Raw genomic sequence first — 23,518 nt, 5'->3', positions numbered from 1 at the left:
TTTCCTCGGTCATCTCGGGGTCGGCGCGGCGAAATAGGCGCTTCATCTCCTCGACGTAACCGCGGACCGGCTCATTCGGAAGCTCGATCCTGGACTCGAGGAGTCGTTCGGCTCTTTCTTTCTTCACGACAGTGGTGAATACCTTCCTTAGTTCTCCCTTGAATAGCTCCCATGTCGTGAGCAACAACTCGTAGTTTTCGTACCACGTGCGTGCGGAGCCATCCAGTGAGAAGAACACGTGTCCAATTTTTGCCGCATCATCTCACTTTTTGAATGATGCCATGCGCTAAAATTGGTCTAACCATTCTTCGGGGTCTTCGCCTAGGGATCCATTGAAAGTTGGCGGCACCCGCGGCTGATGCAGTATGATCGGTGTCGACATCTTCGGCGACGTTGCGGTGCTCGTAGCAGCGTCTTTTCGCTGTCTGGTGCGGTCCGGCAGTTTCCCGAACTCAGGCCCCTCTCCCTGGAGACGTCGGCTGGCTCGCTCAGCTGCTGGCTCGTCCTCGGGTGCGAAGCGCTGAGGGGTGGCTTCACGAATTGAAGGGGGCGTCCGGAACATGGAAGGTTACCCCGCACCTCCACCAGACATCAATTAGTGGTGACGGCAGTCGAAGCAGCGATGAAGACGGACAAAAGGGTCTTCTAAAACGAAACTGTTTATTGGGTTGACTTGCACCCAAAATGGACTGAATCACTCGGCGGCGGCGAAGCGACAAGCGTGCTCGGCGGTCGTCAAACAGAATGCCCGCCGCTGTCGGCCGTGCTCAAGTTAAAGCTGATAGCGAACTTTCGAGATAAAGCGTGCAAAGTTACTAGAACATTCCGGAACAATGTAGAATCAACTCTGCCTGGCTGCGATCAATCGAGAAAAATATAGTCGCGTCTTCCGTCGCAAACAAAGCGATAAAGTGGTGTGGCGGCTGATTTGAAAAAACGAACAAATACTGCAAATATTCGCGCCAGTATAAATGAAGATGGGCACATGCAGAATATGTGAAAATTGTTGTCAAGTGTGTTGGAGAGAGAGCACCTAACCCAGCTTCCACGTATACAATCGCGTAGAAGCAGCGCGTTGCACACGCGATGCGAAGGGGCCGGCCACTGGCCAAAACGTGTCATGAAATTATGGCGGATATAAAAATATTGTGCCTGATATTGTAAAAACTGAGCACTGCAGTATCAAAGAAACCAGGATTCATCATTTTCATTTGGCAATAAAAGTCGCATAAAAAATTGGCAGACAATTCGGATCATCGGCAATGCGAGATTTGAGAGCAGCTCTTCACACCCCACCAGCCACCTGGCAGGTGGCGTGTTACGCTGCTAGCCACCATTCGGGATCTTTCCGTGCAGCCACCTTCCAGGTGGCGTTTCGCTCTGCTACCTGGACAACCGGTTTCGCCGACGACGACGCGGAATTCATGAGCCGCGCTCTAAAAGCCTCCTTGCGTACCTCAAGGTGCAGGCTTATCACCTCTTTTATTCCTCATCTACATCAATGGCCTACCGATCAACATAAAATCAACGCTACGTTTATTCGCAGATGACTGCGTAATTTACAGCCCCATCCTCGGCGCTAGCGCCATTGCCGCTCTTCAACAGGATCTAACCACTATCTCAGCGTGGTGTGACAAATGGCACATGCCTCTTAATCTAAATAAATGCCAATCCATATCATTCCCCCGCAAAAACACAGTTATTGATAGCACTTACAACATAAAATCGGACGCCGTCACGAGAACATCATCTTATAAATACCTAGGAGTACACATAACATCATCGCTGTCATGGACAACACACATTCAGACCATCTGTTCCAAAGCATCACGCACACTTGGTTTTTTCCGGCGCAATCTAAAAACTGCATCACCTGAAGTAAAAAAGTTGGCATACATAACATTCGTACGTCCTAAATTGGAGTACGCGTCATCTGTCTGGCATCCATCACAATCGTATCTCATCTCAGACCTTGAAGCCATTCAAAATCGCGCCGCCCGTTTTATTACATCGCAGTACTCAAGAAATACCAGCGTAACATTACTAAAATGATCCCTCGGCCTTCAAACACTAGCAACTCGCCGTGTTATTTCCCGTCTATGCCTCTTTCACTCTTTCTTTTATCGCTCACCAAGACATTTGTTGCTGCAGCCACCCCCACGTACGTCATCCCGCCTAAACCACAGTAACCCAATCGCACGCATTAAAACCCGCACCTCCGCAATGAGCAGTTCATTTTTTCCCCACGCCATAGTGCTCTGGAATGGCCTTCCCGACAACGTAATAACATGCTCCGATCGCCGCCTTTTCCGCGAGAAACTGGCTAATCACTTCTCATAAACATATTCATACTGCGACACCGAAGTGCCAACTGTTCCTTGTTTTCTTTTTGTATGTTTATTTCTTGCTTTTAGTTTGTATATTATTGTACACTTTTTTGGTACCCCGTGTATTTTTCCCCCTTTCTTTCTTTAGTGTTCTCTGCTACTACCCTCCAACCTGTATGTACGCCCCCCCTTATGTAATGCCTTCGGGCCTTTAAGGGACAAATAAATGAAATGAAATGAAATGAAAGCCGCTATTATCGGCGTACCCCACCACGTGACCACATCTTAGAAAATTTCGCTTATTTCTTTTTAAGACCATAGTGTTTTTTTCTTCTTTCAGGAGTGTTCGTCATGTTTAGTTATAGTCTACACTCTCTCCAAAGCGCCTTTCGATGAAGAGCAAAGCTCCCTTCGCATGCTCGAATATGCGCTTTTCACTTTTGTAACTAGATGGAGCCACAGTGTTTTGAATGTCTTGGATGGAGTGACAACCACGGTCTACTAAACATTTCGCCGACGACGCGCACTTCACTGTGCCGTAGCGGCTTTGGGTGAGAAAACTAAAATCGAAAATACTCCATATAAAAAAATCTTATTACTGTCTGGCGGATAAGATTTATATTAAATTTCGGTTCGGCAGTTTTCCCGACATGCAATCGTCATCACGCTCGCTGATCATGGTTTCCAGCATTGGGATACATGAAACAGGGCTCATGCACTTATTTAAAAGTCTCGTGAAAAACTTTGTATAGCGTTGTCAACAAACCTGTTGTGGAATCCAATATCTTAGACAGCAAGCTTTCCGTTGTTCCGAAAAAATTGGGTCCTTAACATTGAGTGTTCTGTCCCTTTAAGTGACAATTTCGACATTACTTTTTCTAGCGCATTCAAAACTAGATGCTCTATTTCAAAGGCCATTCAAGAAGTCGCAGTCAGTAAACATGATTCGGCCAGCCTCCATGCTGACACCCAAGTGCCTTCTTCCAGAAACGCTGCGTCGTCTGTGAAGGTCTGCGGTACCGCGCATGCTCCAGATAAAAAACCAGTGACTTTATATTCTGCTCAGCCTTATGTACATGCATATAATGTGTCTTGACTTGGAAGGAAAATTCTGGAAACCATCTATTCGGCTAGAACATTCCAGCAGTAAAAGTATATTTCAGAGCTAGCTTTGCTCGGCATTCACAGGGTGGAGACGTTGTTAAAGGGGCGAGGCATTTTGTTTCAAAAATCTGGACCAGAACTTAAGTTCCTTCGTTGAAAAAATTATCTGTCTCTATCTAAAATTGTTGTCGCAATAAGTTGTACACAAAAAGTCACCGTCAAGAAACTGCGATCACTGACGAACAGTGTGTCTCACCTTAGTACTTTTGCCGCTTCGGCAAGCACAGAGCCGCTCCCCGCTAAGAGGTTTGACGAAAAAGATGTTAATAATGTGAAAGCATTAAAAGTTCAATCGGGGAAGAAAGTCGTCCGGTGGCCTGTGTAATGAAAACCGCTGCTTGGTCGCCTGACATCATGACGGCGCGCCCGCGAGCGAGTGACGGGTTTCCAGACGCGGCGGAACTCTTACGTCACACCAAGAAAACAACTGTGCGACAAAAAAAAAACAGGACGAGAAAATAGATGGATGGGCATAGAAATCATTAAAGCTGTAACATTGTCTACATGTAATGTAATTAAGTGTGCCTGGAAGTTTTTATTTTTTTTTGTATTGACCGCGTTGTCACTCCCGGCTGTCCTGGTTGCGTATTTTAGAAGATTGATTGAACTTTTGTTGTCTTCAGTCTTCAAGAGTGACGGTAAAGCGCATACTTAAAAGAAAAATTGATTGAACGTGCGCAATTCTTATGAAAACTACGCACTTTCACTAATTTTGTGTTTTTCGATGTCTATTACAAAAAAAAAGAAAAATTTACATGATGATTACCACTGGTTAACGCGATATTCAGCGACACCTGTGAATGTAAATTTGTACTTCTTGATGCGTTGTGGTAGAGAATTTGAGAGTGACCTCTCATCTGAATAGTTCTAGACCGCTTTTTTAGTTAACCACACATTGTAGTTTTTTGTGCAGGTGTGCTTTCTAGTACTCCGCTTCGGAAGCGCAGCGACAAAGGCGATCATCTCCTCTGGCGGCGCGTTTCGCAGCAGTTGTCGCAGATGCACAGAGCTACATTCCTCCGCTCTCGGCATAATCTTCCACCCCCTTCCTCCTTCTTCCACGGCAACCACATTCCGGATGGTTACCATGGTACGCATTCCTAAACTCGCCATACCCTCATCCCACGGCAACCCTTCTCCTTCTAGGGTAACTGCCCTCCTTTTGGGTCCCATGACAACCACGTACCAAGTATGCCTTCTCATGATCTCACCATACCCTAGACCTTCCTCGGTAATCATCCTCCGGTTGGGGATTTCTCGGCTCACTCGCCACACCCTCCTTGCACGGTAATCACATTCAGGACTAGCACCGTTGTAACCATCCTCTGGTTACGCCTTCCTACGCCGTGCCATAAAGCCTCCTTCCACAGACCGCCTGTGCTCTCGCGTATATATATATATATATATATATATATATATATATATATATATATATATATATATATATATATATTCGTGGGTATATATATGGGTATTTATGTTTATTGGTTGTAAGAGAACCTTGAGAGTGTTCACCAGCTGCTTTGTAAGTACTTTTCTTTAAATCAAGGATTAATTGAAGTATTATTCTCCCAGAAATCCGCACTGTAATTTAAAAATAAAGAAACATTCACCTATGCGCCTTGCTTTCGGTGACTGGTGACTTCCTTCATATGTTTGTCAAACGAACCGTTCATTTCATTTGACTTGTCTGCTATTAGGTTAGCGAGGGTCTCGGTTCTGGCAGTCTTGATGTCATAGGTAGCATAATAGGGCTCTCGCACAGTTTCCACCCTCTTCGTTAGATGACGTTCTACGTCACATTCGTGGTAATACAGGATGTGCTACGTTCGCCGCTATGGACGAGGGTGGCGCTAGTGTACAGGACATGTGTGACAGGCATGATTTAGTTGTATGCAACAGCACCGAGAAGTGTGAAGGGCTCATAACATGGGAGGCGGGGAGTCTGCACTCGACGATAGATTATGCACTAATGTCACAGAGGATGTATAACAGATTAGGGGTAATGAGCATAGATGAAGATGGTTCCAGAAGTCTAGGTAGTGACCACAAGCGTATCAAGTTGAGCTTCAGAATAAAAAGCAATGTAGGACTGAATCAAGATAAACAATCAGGGGGAAATTTTTACTCAGAAAAGCAATTGGAAGTAGCAGCCAAACAAATCGAGAAAGCAATTTTTGAGGATAGTGAAACAGAATGGACTTATACCAAATTAACTCGATTACTGGAGCTAGAGCTAGCTAAGGTGGGAGTAAAGCTAAAAGGGAAAAGATGCAAACCCAAGAGTTGGTGGGATGAGGAGGTCAAGAGGGCAATAGAAAAGCGCAAGGAAGCATCCAGGGAACACAGATATTCCAAGAAGAGGGGGGAACCAAAACCCGAAGTAGACAGAAAATGGGATACCTTCATAAAGTGTAGAAGGGACGCATCCTATTTGATTAATGAGAAAATTAGAAGAAAGGGTGCCCAATGGATGTCAAAAGTAAATAAAAAGGATAGAAAAGCAGCCCAAAAATTCTGGAAACATCTAAATGCAATGAGTAATAAAACTAGGCTAGAACAAAGGTTTATTGTTACAGATGAGGGTATTCGACTAGAAGGGGATGAAGCAATAAAACACATAGGAACAAGGATGACGGAAAAATTTTCAGCAAAGCACGTGGTACATAATTTATCGAAGGAGGATAGACCGGTTACAGCAATAGCTTCACTTGAGCAAGGAGAGTGGGAAAGGGCAGAGAAGAAGGTTCCTAGTGGCACATCAACAGGACCAGATGGTATCCCGATTATGTTGATAAAGAAGTTAGGACCAAAATCCAAGCAAACATTAATACAGGTAGTGAACAAAATGATAGTGGATGAGAAAGTCCCCGATGAATGGCGATTAAGTAGAATGAACATGATATATAAGGGAAAGGGGGACAAAGCAGACGTAAGTAACTATCGCCCCATAACAGTGACGTCTGTGGTTTACAGGGTGGTGATGCAAATTATAAAGGATAGACTGCAGGCTTGGGTGGAGAACGAGGGGGTGCTAGGGGAACTACAGAATGGGTTCCGGAAACAAAGGAGGTTGGAGGACAATCTATTTTCATTGACACAGTGTATAGAAATTGCGGAAAAGGAACATAGGCCCTTATTGCTAGCATTTCTGGATATTAGGGGAGCCTATGACAACGTTACTCAGGAGCATTTGTGGGACATATTGGGCACATTGGGTGTGGAAAATGGAGTAATTAATCTTTTAAAAGATATATATAGAGGTAACAGAGTGCTCATAAAATGGGAAAAAAATGTATCAGGGCCTGTAGAGATACAGCGGGGGCTTAGACAAGGATGTCCTCTGTCCCCTTTGTTGTTCATGTTGTACCTGCAAGGTTTGGAGGCCAAGCTAGAGGGGAGCGGACTAGGTTTCAACCTATCTTTTTTCAAGCAAGGGGAATTGATTAAACAGACATTACCGGGACTAATATATGCGGACGATATAGTGATAATGGCTGACAACAAGGAAGACCTGCAGAAGTTGTTAGACATATGCAGTACAGAGGGAGATAGATTAGGCTTCAAGTATAGTAAGGAAAAATCTGCAGTCATGACATTTAATGAAGAGGGCGGCGAGCATAGAATACAGGAGTTCGTGCTAAAGGTAGTGAATGAGTACAAGTATCTTGTGGTGTGGATAAATAACAGTGTTGAGTATCTGACAGAGCATGAAAAATATGTAATGAATAAAGCTAGTAGGAATGCAGCTGTCATGAAAAATAGGGCACTGTGGAATTACAATAGGTATGAGGTGGTAAGAGGGATCTGGAAAGGGGTGATGGTCCCTAGCCTGACCTTCGGGAATGCGGTCCTGTGTATGAGGCCAGATGTTCAAGCAAGGCTGGAAATTAGGCAACGGGGAGTAGGGAGGTTAGCTTTGGGAGCACATGGCAATACACCAAATCAGGGGGTACAGGGTGATATGGGATGGGCGTCTTTCGAGAGCAGAGAGGCTAGCAGTAAGATAGCATTTGAGGAACGATTGAGAAGGATGGAGGAAAAGCGGTGGGCTAGGAAAGTTTTCAGATACCTGTATATAAAGAATGTTGACACGAAATGGAGAAAGCGAACTAGAAAATTGACAAGCAAATATCTGGACAGCAGTAAGGGGGCAAATCAGCAATTATCGGTTAAGAAAAAGGTTAAAGGAACAGAGAGAGCTTTGTGGAAAACAGGGATGCTGACGAAATCGGCACTAGAAACATTCCGGACCTTTAAACAGGAAATTGTCAAAGAAAATATCTATGATAATTGTAGGGGAAGTTCTTTGTTGTTTGAGGCCAGGACTGGAGTTTTGCGGACTAAGAAGTATAGACTCAGGTACCAGGAGATAGACACTTTGTGCATTGCGTGCGGAGAGGAGGACGAAACGGCTGAACACTTGATACTTTTCTGTAAAGGGCTTCACCCTACAGTGGAAGGCAGCGGGGCTGACTTACCCAAGGCATTGGGGTTTAGGGATAGTGAAGGGAAAGTGGATTTTAAGAGGTTAGAAGTAACCAAGCGAAGGTTATCTGATTGGTGGCTAAAAGCAAGACAGGAGTAAAATTTCACAAGACATGGCTAGGTGGCTTGAGCCACCGCCCGATGTAAAGGGTTCAGCCGTATCCATCCATCCATCCATCCATCCATCCATCCATCCATCCATCCATCCATCCATCCAAGGTTCGCTTGCACGAAATAAGCATAAATACCCACGAGAGCAGCAGATTGGACAGCCGTCGCCGTAGCTCAGTTGGTAGAGCACCGAACACGATATTCGGAGGTCGTGGGTTCGGATCCCACCGGCGGCATGGTTGTTTTTCCTGCTGCTTTGTAAGTACTTTCGTTTAGATCAAAGATTAATTGAAGTATTACTCTCCCATTAATCCGCACTGTAAATTAAAAAAAAGAATGATTCCCTTATGCGCCTTGGTTTCGGTGACTGTTGGTTTCCTTCACGTATTTGACAAACGAGCCCCTCATTTCCCTTACCTTCTCTGCTAATAGCTTAACGAAGGCCTCGGTTCTGGCAGTCTTGATGACATTGGTAGCATAATTGGGCTCTCGCACAGTTTCCGCCCTCTTCGTTAGATGACGTTCTACGTCACATTCGCGGTAATACAGGACGTGCTACGTTCGTCGCTATGGACGAGGGTGGCGCTAATGAACACTCTCAAAGTTCGCTTACACTCAATAAACATAAATACCCACGAGAGCAGCACATTGAACAGCCATCGCCGTAACTCAGTCGGTAGAGCACCGGGCGCGATATTCGGAGGTCGTGGGTTCGAATCCCACCGGCAGCATGGTTGTTTTTTCTGCTGCTTTATAATTAATTTTCTATAAGCTAAAGATTATTCGAAGCATTAATAGAAAAAAGAGAACAATAGAAACATTCCCCTGTGCACCATTGTTTCCGTGACTGGTGACTTCCTTCATATGTTTGTCAAACGAGCCCTTCATTTCATTTGACTTGTCTGCTATTAGCTTAGTGAGGGTCTCGGTTCTGGCAGTCTTGATGCCATAGGTAGCAAAATAGGGCTCTCGCAGTTTCCGCCCACTTCGCTAGATGACGTTCTACGTCACATTCGTGGTAATACAGGACGTGCTACGTTCGCCGCTATAGACGAGGGTGGCGCTGGTGTACACTCTCAAGGTTCGCTTACACGAAATAAGCATAAATACCCACGAGAACAGCAGATTGGACAGCCGTCGCCGTAGCTCCATTGGTAGAGCACCGGACGCGATATTCGGAGGTCGTGGGTTCGGACCCAACGGCGGTGTTGTATCCCGTACCGTTGGGGAACTGCCCGGTCCGACTGCCCGGAGCAGCCGGAGCACCACCACGTCAAGCACCCGCCACGTACATACTTCGACCAACTCCCTTTTTCCAGTTCAATGATGAATATATATACAGATGTGCGAGTCAGCTGACCAGATAGGGCGCATGCCTAGCGCCACCTAGTTTATACAAACATAACTACAGAATACAATACCACATTATTCCCCCTCAAAAGAGTTAGCAACGAACACTGGAAAAACACAATAAACACTCAATGTCTTTCATAGTCTTTAAACCACACTGGTGGTCTTCTTTGTCTCGTCGAATGCCTCAGTCCTGGAACGTCCCTTTCAACTGGCGTCTGAACAGATGGCTGCTGGGGTGGGTCGTGGTTCTCCTGCTGTGGTTCGCCAAGTGGTTTTGCTGATTCAGGCGAACAACTTTTCGGAACTGTAGGTGGTGGAACTGGTTGGGGGCAAGGTACCAGCCTACTCCGATTCCATGTGCGGCCATCATTGAGCTTGTAGGTATCTTGACCACATTGGTCCACAATGGTGAATGGACTCGAGTAGCTCAGAGCGCCCTTAGGCACGTGACCCGGCAACTTGACTCTCACCGGTTGACCTGTTGTTAATGGAGAGTACTTTGCAGCTCGTCGACGGTCAGTGTAAGTCTTACTTGCTTGTTGCCTTTGTGCTACTCTGCTGTGGATGGACTTCATCGCTGCCTGCGGATCTTGAAAAAACTCTTTACCTGGCGCTCCTACAAGATCAAGTTTTGTTCTGGGATGACGGCCGTGAAGAAGGACGGAAGGCTTCACTCCTGTGGTCGCATGCGGTGTGAAACGGTAGACTCCCAGGTATTCGGTGATAGCTTCCTTCAAAGGCCGATGTTCTTGTGCGCAGACTTGAACGTACTCTTTGAGTACTCGATTAAACCTCTCTACCTGCCCGTTAGCTTGCGGATGATAGACTGCCGAATACGTATGAGCGATGCCACGTTCTTTGAGGAAACTGTCAAACTCCAAGGCTGTAAACTGAGCACCATGATCACTCACAATCTCGTCTGGATATCCTTCCCTGCTGAAGATGCTTCGCAGAAAGGAGATGACTGTTGCAGTTGTCACCCTTGCTGAGAAACAAACCTCAGGCCACTTGCTGTAGTAATCGATGGCTGTAATGGCAAAACGGCAATCTGCCGGCACTTCGGAAAAAGGGCCCACAATATCGATGCCTAGCTTCTGCCATGGTGCAGATGGGAATGCAACTGGCTGCAGAGGTGGTGTCACGGGTTTTGCAGACTTGTCAACAGATTGGCATACCGCGCAGGATGCAATGAATTGTTCTACTTGCTTGCACATAGCAGGCCACCAGTATTGCTCACGTAGTCGCTGCTTTGTCCTCGTTATTCCCGGATGATACTCGTGGGCTGCGTCAAGAAGCCGTGCTACGAGGGACGAAGGTACTACAAATTTGTCACCACGAAGCAGGAGGTCTCCAACGACTGAGAGCTCAGTTTGCACCCGGTAGAACGGAACTGCTTCGGCAGGCAACATCTTCACTGCGGGCCATGCCGATGTCACCCACTTTATAACCTGCTGCAGCAACGGGTCCTGCATCGTTTCAATGGCAAACTCTTCATGAGTAATGCATGTTGAGACAACACAAACAGTCTCTTCTTCCTCTTCCTCCACACGACCTGGAAGGGGCATCCTTGAAAGAGCATCAGCAACAGTATTCTTGTCACCCTTGTGAAATTCAATCGTGAAGTTGTATGCCAACAGCCTGGCGTGCCACCTCGCAATCCGGAACGGTCGGCGACCTACTCCCTTTGTACTAAGGAGTGTGACCAGAGCCTGGTGATCGGTGCGTAATATGAATGAACGACCCCAAAGGTACACTCTCCAATATTCGCATGCCCACAAGCAAGCAAGGGCTTCCAATTCCCCTACAGAATACTTCTGTTCCTGTGAAGTAAGCCTGCGAGAAGCAAAAGCAATCGTCACCAGTTCATCATTCCTTGTCTGTTGCAACACTGCTCCCAAGCCAATGGATGAGGCATCCGTAGTGACAATAATGTCACCCGCAGGATCAAATAGCTGTAAACATCTTGTGGCCAGGGAACATTTCAGTTGCTCGAAACAAGCTTGTCTTGCAGGGTTCCATGTGAATGTGGCATTCTTACGTAGCAACTCTCGAAGAGGCTCGACAACCACCGCATAGTCAGGTATAAATTTGGCGTAGTAGCCCACCATGCCCAAGAATGAGCGCAGAGTACCGACATTTGTTGGGGCTGGCACAGCCTTGATGGCGTCAATGTTACTTTATAAAGGGCGTATTCCCTTGTGACTGATCCTGTGACCAAGGAAGTCGACTTCTTGCACATTAAAAATGCATTTGTCATTCAACTTCAATCCAGCCTTTGCAATCAAGTGCAAAACTTGTTTCAAATTCTTGAAGTGCTCTTCACGTGTGCTTCCGTACACAATGACATCATCTATGTAGCACAAAGTGTTTTTGCAGTTCTGCAAAATAGTGGCCATCATTTTCTGAAACGCAGACGGTGCTGATGCAAGACCGAAACAGACGCGCTTGAATCTGTACAGTCCACTATCGGTTATGAAGGTAGTCAGTTCACTGCTTTCAGGGCTTAACAGAACTTGGTGATATGCAGCTGCTAAATCAATCTTTGAAAAGTAATTTGCGCCATGAAGTTTGTGCAATATTTCTTCCGTGTGCGGCAGTGGAAATTTGTCAACGACAATCGCTTTGTTTGGTTCGCGCAGATCGACACAAATTCTTATCTTGCCGTTTTTCTTTGCTACTACTACGATTGGAGACACCCATTCAGACGTGTCAATCTTTTCTATGACATCTTCTTGCTCAAGGCGCTGCAGCTCTTCGCGTACTCGGTCTCGCATTGAAAATGGCAAACGCCGCAACTTAGCAACAACAGGCGTGATTCCTTCTCTTATCTTGACCTTATGGACAAAATTTGTTGCAAGCCCTAACTTGCCATCAAACAAGTGCGGAAACTGGCAAAACAGTTCACGGTCAAGGCCTTCTGGCGCTTGCGTAATATGGGTGCATTGCAATGACGTACCGTTGATTTGCAGACGCAGCGTTTCGACAGCGTCGATGCCGAGAATGTCAGTACCGTCCTTGACGACGTAGAAGAGAATGTCGGCCTGCCGATCCTGGAAGATGACTGGCGCCGTGAAACACCCCTCGATGGTTATTCTGCGGCGAGAGAAATCGTAGAGTGACGCTGATGTTGGCTGCAAAGGGAAGCGTTTCAACCTTGAATACGTGGCGTTCGACAGAATGGAGACAGCAGAACCCGTGTCTACGAGGAAACGTATAGGAACATCTTGTACGAAGACTTCTGTGTGTATCCCTCCTTTGCACTGCCGGTCGAGAAGCAACACGTTGAGATCGCCGGATGCACTGCAGGTGTCGACTTCTCGGACAGCAAGGGCCCTTTCGTCAGGCATGCCGCTTCTACAGACACGCTGAAAATGTCCTCGTTTGCCACATTTGCTGCAAGTTTTACCCCGCGCCTTGCATGTCTTGGAATCTGCAAGATGCCCTGAAGACCCGCAACGGAAACAGGACTTCGGCTGCTGCGAACGCGGTAACTGCGTTTCTGAGCGGCATGGCATCCGATGTTTTTCGACCTTTTGAACGCTCGCAGCCGATGACTGCAGCTCAAGTGAGTATTTCGTGGCTTCTTCGATACTGTTTGCAATAGCCAGTGCGCGTTCAAGAGTGAGCGAAGTGCCTTCAAGCAGTAAGCGTTCCCGAAGAACAGGGTTGCACGTTTTCGCTACAAGTTGGTCACGAATAAAATCGTCAGCCTGCTTACCGAAGTCGCAACTTAATGCCAGCTCACGCAACGCCGTGACGAACGCTGTTGCAGTCTCCCCGGGCAGTTGGGTGCGTTGTCCGAACCGATGCCGCTCCACGACGACGTTCGTTTTAGAAGTGAAGTAAGCGTCCAACGTAGCCACCGCTGCATCGTACTCGTCGCTCGTACCGCTTCCTTCCTTTCCTTCTGTAGGCGGCGTCGACGATTTCTCCTCCGGCAACGCGTAGTACAAGCGTTGGCCTTCCACACCCAAACAGTGTAGCAGCAAAGCTTTACGGCGCGCAGGTGGGTGAGCGTCGCTCCCGGACGCCAGGAGATAGTTCTTGAAAAGGCGGTGCCACTGCGTCCAAGGAATGGCGGGCTTCCCGGGCGTCGGCAGGAACTCGGGCGGTTGATGCAGGCTCATTGCTTCCGCGTTCGGTTACTTCACCACTCGTCGCCAACTGTTGTATCCCGTACCGTTGGGGAACTGCCCGGTCCGACTGCCCGGAGCAGCCGGAGCACCACCACGTCAAGCACCCGCCACGTACATACTTCGACCAACTCCCTTTTTCCAGTTCAATGATGAATATATATACAGATGTGCGAGTCAGCTGACCAGATAGGGCGCATGCCTAGCGCCACCTAGTTTATACAAACATAACTACAGAATACAATACCACAGGCGGCATGGTTGTTTTTTGCTGTTCTATAAATAATTTTCTTTAAGCTAAAGATTAATCGAATGATTAATAAAAAAAGAGAACAATAGAAACATTCCCCTGTGCACCATGGTTTCTGTGACTGTTGGCTTCCTTCATATGTTTGTCAAACGAGCCCTTTATTTCATATATATATATATATATATATATATATGTATATATATATATATATATATATATATATATATATATATATATATATATATATATATATATATATATATATACCCTCTTTCTAAGCTTCCATGTTAATCACCCTCCAGATGGTTCCTGCGGTGACCACCCACTGGTTACACACTTCTTCGCTCATGTTCCTCCTTGCACGGTAACCACCCTCCAAGTGGTTGTCATTTCAACGCACCCAGCAGTTACGCCAACGACAATGGCAGACAACGACATACTACTACGACGCGAAATCCAGGAACGGACCCTTGACAGCTGTCGCTGCAAAATAAAAACAAATCTTCCGCAAATAGCTCACCTTTCTCAAGTTCGATGGTGTAGTTCTCGTACGTCAGCTCTTCGAGGTTGAAGTCTTGCATCTGGGTTGGGCGTTCCAGGTATACCGCCTCACTTTCCCGCCACACAAACTCCACTTGACTTAGCGTGTTTACATCTGTCCGCGAAAGAAAATAGTTACCGTAAGTGAATTGATAAAGCGAGCACGTCCATCTTCAAGGTCAAGTAGTATACAGTTACAAAGAAATGTCGACTTACAAGGACGAAGCTGAGCGAAGCACTTTTGCTTGTCGAAAGGAAAGTAGTAGAAGTACATCAGGCAGGATAGTTTCAGACTCAACCTGCGCAATATCATACCAGTGTCAGGGTTCTACATTACGCTTTTGCTTTTGCACCGTGGATGGCGACGCTCGCGACAGGTAGTTTCCCGTCGACTGCGCACCTGATGCTGACGAGCACGTCGCCGTCTGGAGAGAGCCGGAGCAGCTGGTTTGGCATGGTCACACTGTGGGTGCGCACCTCCTTGGCGTTGACGAAGTACAGGTCGGGCTTCCACATGCGCCCCAGCAGCGCGGCTCCGTTCACCGTCAGGTTCTCGGTGTGGCCGAAGCGTCGCAGCGATATCCTCGGATCACGCCAGGCTTGACGAAAGCACATGTCCATTTCGTAGTCCTGCAGTTTCGACGCCAGAGATGGGCCAGCAAAATTTCTAAACCAGGCGCCCAGCCATAGCCTTGCAATTATTCTTGCTTTATTAATTGAGAAGTTACATAAGAATGTGTTCGCACCACATTCAAGTAGCCCGGTTATCGACTTTTCTGTAATGCTTAGAAAAAAATTTCATCACTATTGATTCATTTATCATTGCACAGTACCCACAGCAGCATGTAGCATTAAATAAAGTGTGTTTGGGGGAGGGGGCTATGGGTAGGATAAAAATGGCACCTAAAAAAGCAGGTTAACCAAACCATGCACGCAAGCAAAAAAATTGCGGTCATTATAGAAACAATGGCCTAAATACAATATAGATTCCGTAAAGACAAAGAAAATAAACCCATCAGAGACACTTACGAGTGCTTACATGTGGGATTGTGAAAAGATTAATGTCCCTGGATGCACTGACACCTACCCACACAAACACGCGTGGTGACACCATCCGGAACACTGAACAACGGCCGGTGGTGGTGCTCGAAAACATTTATTGCCAAGCAATACAGGGGGGGGGGGGGGGGCAAATCCCCTAACATGGCACGAGGCAACCCTTAGGTGGCAGCCCTTACAGGGCAATGGACAGCCCTTGGAGGGCTATCCGCTTCAGGGCGTCGGTAATTACACGGGTGATCAGCAGCAGCGTATCTGGCCAGGAGACTCTCCCAGTATGACTCCGCCGTGGTTGGAGATGGAGGGTGTGGGAAGGTAGGACATGTGAAAAGGACGTGGAGGAAGTCTCCAGGTTTCCCGCAGACCTTGCAGGAAGAGAGGAATTGATCGGGGTAGCGGGAATGAAGGAGAATAAGGTATGGAGCAATTCGGGTGTTTGGAGTAGGCGCCAGTGAGAGGCCTGGGCTAAGTTGCGTCATAATTTTGATAAGAAGATTAGATTTCAGGAAAAAAATGGCGCAGTACCTGCCTCAGATCTCGCTGGACATCTCAACTGCGCCTGAGGGGAAGAGGTAAAGAGTCTGAGAAGGCATACAATTGAAGGTGCATATGTCGTGGGCTCGAATACCTGTCGAAAGCTAGCCTCCAACCCGACTAGCAAATGTAAGCTATATGCCACGAGAAATCGCATCGCACCACCCGGAATGATATACGACAAACGACTGCGTCAAAGTTTGGTACGATTGTTGTCGGGGAAAGTAGCGGCACATTGAGGTCAGCTAATGGGGACCATATATAGGCGAACGACATTTGCGATTTGCGACTACACACAAACACAGGCCGCCGGCTTTTCTCTTAACTGGTGTAGTAATGCTTGCGCATTGACAGCAGGTAATGATAGCAATATCCTGTTAGGTACGAGTCAAAAAGCCAGCGGCAAATACCTCTCAAAGAAGGCCCTCAAGGCAAAGACGTCGACCGCTTGTCATGGCACCGCGGTTAATCCACAGAACTACTTGTCGCTGACTTGATACTTTTCAACTTTTTATGGCAATGCAGAAGAAGCTAAGTAGAAAGGGAAGGAGGCGGTACTTGGTCCACATGCCGTAGGGAGTGGGCTCCTCAACATACCTTCCCTGCACCGTGCCTTCAACTTCTCCCTTCAGCCCTCCACATTTCTAGACAGAATAACGAACAATACATTTCTTACAGAGGTTACATTGGGATAAAGAAAAAAAAACGCCCTGCCCGCACCGTCTTGCGCCACAACGGGCTTATCCACTTCCTACAGTACGGGGACAAAAGACCGCCTCCTTCCCTTTCCTGCCTAGCCTCTGCTGCATTACAACCAAGACGTCGTGAGAACCGACTGGCGTCATTGGCTGGAGGCCTCCTTTGAGGAGCATCCGCTGTGGTCTTCTTGACTTTTATTCGAATAAAAGCTTCTTCATTTCTCGTGCACTTAATCATTTCATGTTACATCATTTCCCGCCGATTTCTTTAGTAGGCATTTAATTACCGCATTTTATGTTCTCCCCCTTCTTTCTTTCTTTAATTTAACCCTCCCCACACCACTCTCCTTCCGTCTTTATCGCCCAGATTCCCTTCACAAAGCAGGGTAGCGTGCCAGCAATTTTGAAACGTCGGCTAAATTCTCTGCTTTATCATTAAACGGTTTCTCTCTATCTCATTTCTAGTCTCTGTAGCTTCACATGCTAACCATGCTTTCCTAAAATCCTGGGTATACTTCGCTATTTTTCTCCTGTGTGATTGCGCGCAGTCGTTTGATAGAAGTGCCTATTTACGCGTAATTTTTTCATTTTCAATTAGTTTTCTAGGAGCCTGGTTTTTAAAAAGATGTTGCTTATAGCGATTCCCGATTATTCTCAATGCGAACTATCAATCTATGGTTGTTCGCTGCATCACTTTTTTAATTCAGCAACGTTCTGTAATTTTACCGATGAATGGATATGAGCAGTAGTAGGGTTCCTAACTTTTTTTGCAGTCTTTGGTTAGAATGGACTACAGGAACTAGGCTTTCGAGAATCACAGTATTGTTTTCATATTTCTTCTTTACCTGATAGCCGTTTTGTTGATGATATATTTTGCAATAACTAATTGGTTCTGAGAGGTATAAGTAGAGGTAAGGGGTCTCTTATGCAAATGAACGCTTGTGTTTTACGCTAAGTCACATCGACGCTGCAGTACCTAAAAACCAGCAGGTGCCAGAACATATCACAATGACAAGTGGGTGCATTCCACAAGGTCCCGAAATATGTACAAACAGGAGAGACTGCTGAGGTGGTGAAATATACAGCAACTCAACCGATGCTTTTTCTACTAATTACTCTATATCGTTGTATTTTTTTGCGATGTCTGTATTGTCACGCTCAGGATCATAACACCGAGCGACGACGTCTTAGGCGGGAAGGAGGTCCTTTGACGGGCAAAAGCAGCTTTTTTCTTTACTTATATCCTACTAAAGTCCCTTCATGACGTTTACCACCGACCAGGTTCAGCATCGCCAACATCCCCTGCCCCACGGCTCTTCCTCCTCACTTAGCTTTCCGACTTCCGGTCTTGAACGGAAGGAAGCACTGGCATTTTGTTTATTGGTTCTCGGGGCGTCTGTGGCTACAGTTCTGGGCACAGTACTGTGGCTACGTTGCATCGCCGCTGTTTTCATTCATTGCCGTATTGCTGTTTGAGTGCTATTTCTTCAAACAATGTCGGAAAAAGAAGCATCTCGGTCGAGTGCATCGTGTCCGTATGCGATCATTACACTTTGTGAAAAGAGTCGAAATTTCTGACCGTTCAAGCCACGAAGCTGACCGACGCCGAGGGACAGGGATCAGAGCCGCTGCTTGCTGACGCCGTGGTGTGCCTCCGGTTCTCTCGAATTATGTGCTTGCATTACAGACTTCTATTCGGTACATCAACGTTGAAGTACGCAGCGCCGAAGCGATTGAGGTTCCTAGACGAGCCGACATTTTTTTTGCTCCATGCGAGCAGATACAAAATGGACACCGACTTCCGGCGGAAAACAGAAATAAGAACCCGGAAAAGCCATGTGCGGATGCTGAAATGAGGCAGCGGCGAACTTCAACATTTGGCGTTACTTTAAAAAGCACCAGCAACAGTAGAGGCGCTCTATATCTGACTAGATTTTTGCATATAAAGCCCTGCGATTCTAACAACTCATACTTAATATAGCCCGCGATCTATTCTATTATTTTGAGTTTTATTCAGTATGCACGTTTTGTTCAGTTTTACTTGTTGGAATATCAATATTTAAATCAATAGTTATTATGTAGCCAGTTTAATGTTGCTGTCAATATAGCTACAGATTAGATAAGCATTAATTCTATAGTACTATAATGAACGGGTTGTTATTTTTCACTCATAGACATGTCTTTTTTTATCTCTACGTCCTTCGCATTTTTGTATACATAACACTGCGATGCCAATGTTGCAACCCCCCCCCCCCCCTACGAGCTAATAACAATCTGTATGTTAAGTTAGCTATGTACTGTATTCTGCTTAAAATTGGTTCAGTGTGAAAAACATTCATTTCAAAGTTGTCTATGTCAACCACAGATACAGAACAATTTTACCTCGCACGTTTGTTTATAAGAACCCAGGAGTTCTTCTGACCTAAAAGAACGCTCATTCTTGAAACAATACTTGAATGCAAATTCGCAAATTGGTTGTCTGCGATGAGTGAGAGAAAAGCAATTATTTCTTACACAAATCAATTTTCCTGCAGCATCCTCAAACGGCATGGGCACGGGCTTACCATGTCTTCGGCGTTCATCGGACCTAAAGTGTTGATTCGCATGCCCACTTCGACCTTTGTAGGTTCCCCTGCAAAGAATGGAAAGGCAGCGTATACCTAATCTTGAAACTTAAATTTTGCGACGATTACATCTTCGCGTGGGAGCCCAAAGTCCGGCGACTAAGTCTCGGTTCACTGGTTGAAGACAAAATTAAACTCAGCACTTGCAAGAGACTCCACGTTGTTCCACTTCCTTTTGTCAGATACAACTTAAGACTGCAGTGCAGTGAAGCTCCACCCATATTCAAGACCGCCGCGCAGAATTACTCCACGACAAAAAGTACTCCGTTGTAGAAACTTCTCTTTTTCCGTAATCAATAAGCTAATCACAAGAAAAAAATTACAAGATCTAGAATTTTGATGCCTGCCTTGGTTTTGTTTACTGTTTTGATTGGTCAGCGGAGCAATACAGGGCGCCGCGGACCACAGCGCAATGTTGCCAACTGCTGTTTTTTTATTACTTTAAATTATATCCTACTGCAGTACGTGGCAGGCGACTCTTAGCCCTCAGTGGAAAAGGTGGCGGAAGTGATGTATACAACAAATGTATTCTGACCTGTTCCGTACGTAGGCCAGGCCCGCTTGTCGTATCCCTCAAACAATTCTTCCAGATTTGGCAACTTGTGGAAGCTCAGAGCACTCAGAGAACTCGGGGATTGTTTCGCGATGTTGGAAAGTGCGGCAATGCTGAAAAATAAAACCAAACAGTATCAAGATGGTTGTGGAAATCGACACAGACGATTAGACTCTGCTCAAAATCTAGTCTCTCCGGATTTTCGTTGGGTAGATGCTTCTATATATTTTTCAGTACCATGGTCGCCAAGTGGACAGACGATCGAGGCTATATTGCAGCACTAAGGAACCAAGGCAAACAAATGAAGATCCATCGAGTTCCAAGCTCAATTCATAGTTCTGATTTGTTGATTATCGATGTATCGCTTGAAGTTCTTCGCCCTGTGCTCTCTATTTACCTATGTCGTAGATTCTTGGTGACGTTACAAAAATGAAATTGTATTAGCTTGCAGCAACGCACCGCGCTGCCTTGAGCAATATGTATAGAACAAAGAGGCTTTGTATTCTCAATCTGCTTCGGGATTCTCTGAATAAGCTACAAAGGATTTGTGCAACATGCCAACTGTCTTTATGGGCACAAAATGTTGCCCGTAAGCTCTCATAAAAATATTGTTAAACGGCTGCTCTTGCCCCTAGACGCAACATGACGACTACAGACGTGTTAAATATAATAATTTACTCACTCACTTTGTTCCACACATGAAGGCGATAGTGAAAAACCACAACATCTCGACAGAGAAACGCCTCACGGTAAGCACAACAGTGTTTCCAAATTAAGCGGAACAAAGCTGACTGCATGAGACCTTGTTGCCGTTAGGGAAAGTGAAGGTCCAGTCGACACACATACGAAAGCAGGAGTGACACACGTCGACCGATTCTCAATTGTGTTCACGCGACGGAATTAACCCCCTCCCCTCCGCCGAAGCTGTCAGTGAAGCGCGTTCTCATTCGCTGTGTGCGGCGGACCGAAGTTAATTCAGAGCTATTGTCAGGACGAGGCATCAGTTGTAAAAAGGGGCACGACGGGTGCCATTCCAAATCGCTGCTCTTGGGGTGGAAGGCGGCAGACTGCTACGTAACCCGCAGTGTGGGCCGTGTTCAGTGCGGATGTAAAAGAACAAATACAAAATTTAGGGCACATCATTTGGGTTGATGAGGCGAAAATGCGAGCGCATGCTTCTTTCACTCGCCAATCTATATGAATCCTGGCTCTATTTCATTTCCGATTCTTTAACAACTATAATTGTATTCGGATTCTGATTTGATTAGAATTCTCTGTCCACTGTCTTTCGCTCCCCACTCTACTACAATTCCGACAACGCAACTACGCAAAATGCGTCAGATTGATAGATCGTGGCGAGTCCTCCTACCACTACCGGCGTACTGCTGACACACGTACCCCGCGATAATCTCAGCTCCGCGCGCGCTGCAGTGCTCCGCTCTTTAGCGCGAGCGGGGCAGAGAATGTCACGTTCCCCGTGCGCCACGGGGCGTCGCGATTTGATTGGCGTCGCTCTGCGCCCTCCCGCATGCGCGCGGTTTTGGATTGGCACGAGAGGTGGCCCAGGTTACCCAAACCGCAGTAGCGACGGTAACCGAGTTTTCAAAATTCTAGAAACCATTGTGGCTGTTACTAATGGCCAGCTACAAATTCCTAATTGCAGTCAGGTGCCCGTAGGTAGCATTTAAATAGTTAACTGTTAGAATTTAGTTAACCTCTTTGCTACTTAACACGATCCGCCTGTTTCTTACGTCCGCCACTACTCGTATTATACTATGCCGCATAAAGCTTTTGTCTAACTCAAATATCGACTTCTTTTTTTTATAAACTAAAGGCCGGCTTCCCTGAAACAGCTGGTATAGCCTGCTAAGAGCCATGCCGTACTTAATCAGCCGTACGTAGCAGTGTTGAAGGTTTTTTTTTCTTTTTACCGATAAAACCTGACGTATTGTTCTCACTACTACAACGTAACTTTTCATTCGCCACACACTAGTATTGTTACGTGGCGGCCAGCCGAAGAATGAGCCGCAATGGAGGATGCTGGAGAGAAGATTTAATGGCTGCCGGCCTAGCGCGAGCACTCCGTACCGCGCCACTGCCAACTTCGCCATCTTCGTATCACTTCCCGGGGCCATGAGCGATCGTGCCGATCGTTGACGAAGAGACGCAGGAAATGGCGATGAGCTTCGGGGGATGGTTCAACAGCAAGGAGAAACGGATGACGTGCTGGCGCCACGATGAGGGAGATGGGCGAATGATTCGCGGTCCACGAAGCATCCGGGCCGCAGGTTGCAGGAGCCGACGGCCGAAGCCCTAGGGCGCAGGGAACCGCATGGGCAGGGGGACGTAACAATATACGTCGGACGCACACTACTTCGACTGCACGGACGAGAGGACAGGGGTCGTATCTGCAGACCTCGTAGGCCGCATTGGAGACGACGCGATAGCGCGTATGCCCTCGAGACGTCACGCAAGCATCTCAAATGGGGGTGGTTGTCAGCGGGAGGAACTTCGCTCTGTTAATTTTTATCGCTTCTTTTTGTGGGAGCTTTACGAGCCTAGCGGAGCCTATTTCGCTGCGTCTGCATGAATTACCTTGAACGGCGCAGATATGACTTTGAAGCGGCCTCAATTAATAACGAGACAGAAGAAAATTGCGTTGTTGGTGGGAATCGAGCCCGGGCCCCCGGCATGCGCGACGAAGACGCTTCCATTCCGCCACAGTTGTTCGACTCTTCGGAGTGAATGAAGGAGCGTCTGGTGAATGCACAGATCTCCAAGAACTTATCTTCGAGATATGTACTACGGAGTCCACCATGAACGCCCGAGGCATGCTAGGAACACAGCACTCCGGATTCACATCTAGGGGCTTACTTACGATGATACTGATTAAATTTTTTGTTGTTCAGTTTCGTGCTCAACACTGTATATAGTTTTCACTGATCTTTTGTGCGCTTGGTGGTGGTGTAGTTTGGCCACGCACGCAGTTCTTTTGAGTTCCCAAGCATCCGAAGGCACTTGATTTCAAGTTAGCTGAGCACAGTGTCTGATGCCTGTTAGGCCTAAAGTCCGTTTGCCCCCTCACTGGCAGCCATTTACGCAGCAAGCTGGAGTTTGATCAGCGGGAATCTGAGCTACCTGTGCATTGAAATGTGATAGGACAGGAGGTTTTCTTTTTTAACTGAGAGTTCAGCAGTCTGCTGCTGCGACCGCTCTGCACATTTCTTGTAGGAGTCTCGGAGATACTTTAAAAGCTCAAAGTACTTCGACGAGCGCACCTTGTGTTAGCCGTACTCGCCGATGATTTCGTTTGGTTAATTTCGAAGACTGGTGGTGGCCGCGCATTCCATGCAAGAACGGCTTCCATTTCATGAAATAATTCACGCAAATACCAGTATGTTGCACTTGTCAGCATGAACACGGACATCACTTACTCGCCGTAGGAATGGTTTGCCCTTCCTATTTCATATTTTCTTGGAAAAATCTGCAAGCGCAGCTCCAGGACATGCCGAAAGCCGGCCCTTAGGGCGCGCATACTAGTTTCTCATAGATAAGCGGGGGCTCGGGCAAGTTTCTTGGGGCAAGAACATAGCCTATGCACGGACATACGCGTCCCACAATTGCAGGCTAGACAATGAAGCGTTTTTTTTTCTTGTTGCAATGAGAAAACAGAAGCTTCTAAAG

General features: G+C 46.7%; 1 protein-coding gene across 1 annotated transcript in view; it reads right to left on the bottom strand.

Annotated features, from left to right (window-relative positions):
- LOC144094943 (glycine receptor subunit alpha-2-like) overlaps positions 1 to 20,666 on the bottom strand; it is a 31,906-nt gene extending 11,240 nt beyond the window's left edge. Inside the window, exons 1-6 of the mRNA XM_077628810.1 lie at positions 20,521 to 20,666; positions 19,817 to 19,947; positions 19,222 to 19,289; positions 14,767 to 14,996; positions 14,583 to 14,665; positions 14,347 to 14,481 (exon numbers count right to left, since the gene is read on the bottom strand). Of these exons, the coding sequence (XP_077484936.1) occupies positions 14,347 to 14,481; positions 14,583 to 14,665; positions 14,767 to 14,996; positions 19,222 to 19,289; positions 19,817 to 19,947; positions 20,521 to 20,561 (688 nt within the window). The 5' untranslated portion in view covers positions 20,562 to 20,666. The remainder of the gene's footprint in view (positions 1 to 14,346; positions 14,482 to 14,582; positions 14,666 to 14,766; positions 14,997 to 19,221; positions 19,290 to 19,816; positions 19,948 to 20,520) is intronic.
- Positions 20,667 to 23,518: the final 2,852 nt, after the last annotated feature.

This window comes from Amblyomma americanum, chromosome 6 (genome assembly GCF_052857255.1).
Source record: "Amblyomma americanum isolate KBUSLIRL-KWMA chromosome 6, ASM5285725v1, whole genome shotgun sequence".
In the NCBI taxonomy this organism is placed as follows: Eukaryota; Metazoa; Arthropoda; class Arachnida; order Ixodida; family Ixodidae; genus Amblyomma; species Amblyomma americanum.
Note: the sequence above shows the minus strand (reverse complement) of the source record. Positions and strands in the feature narration are given on the sequence as shown.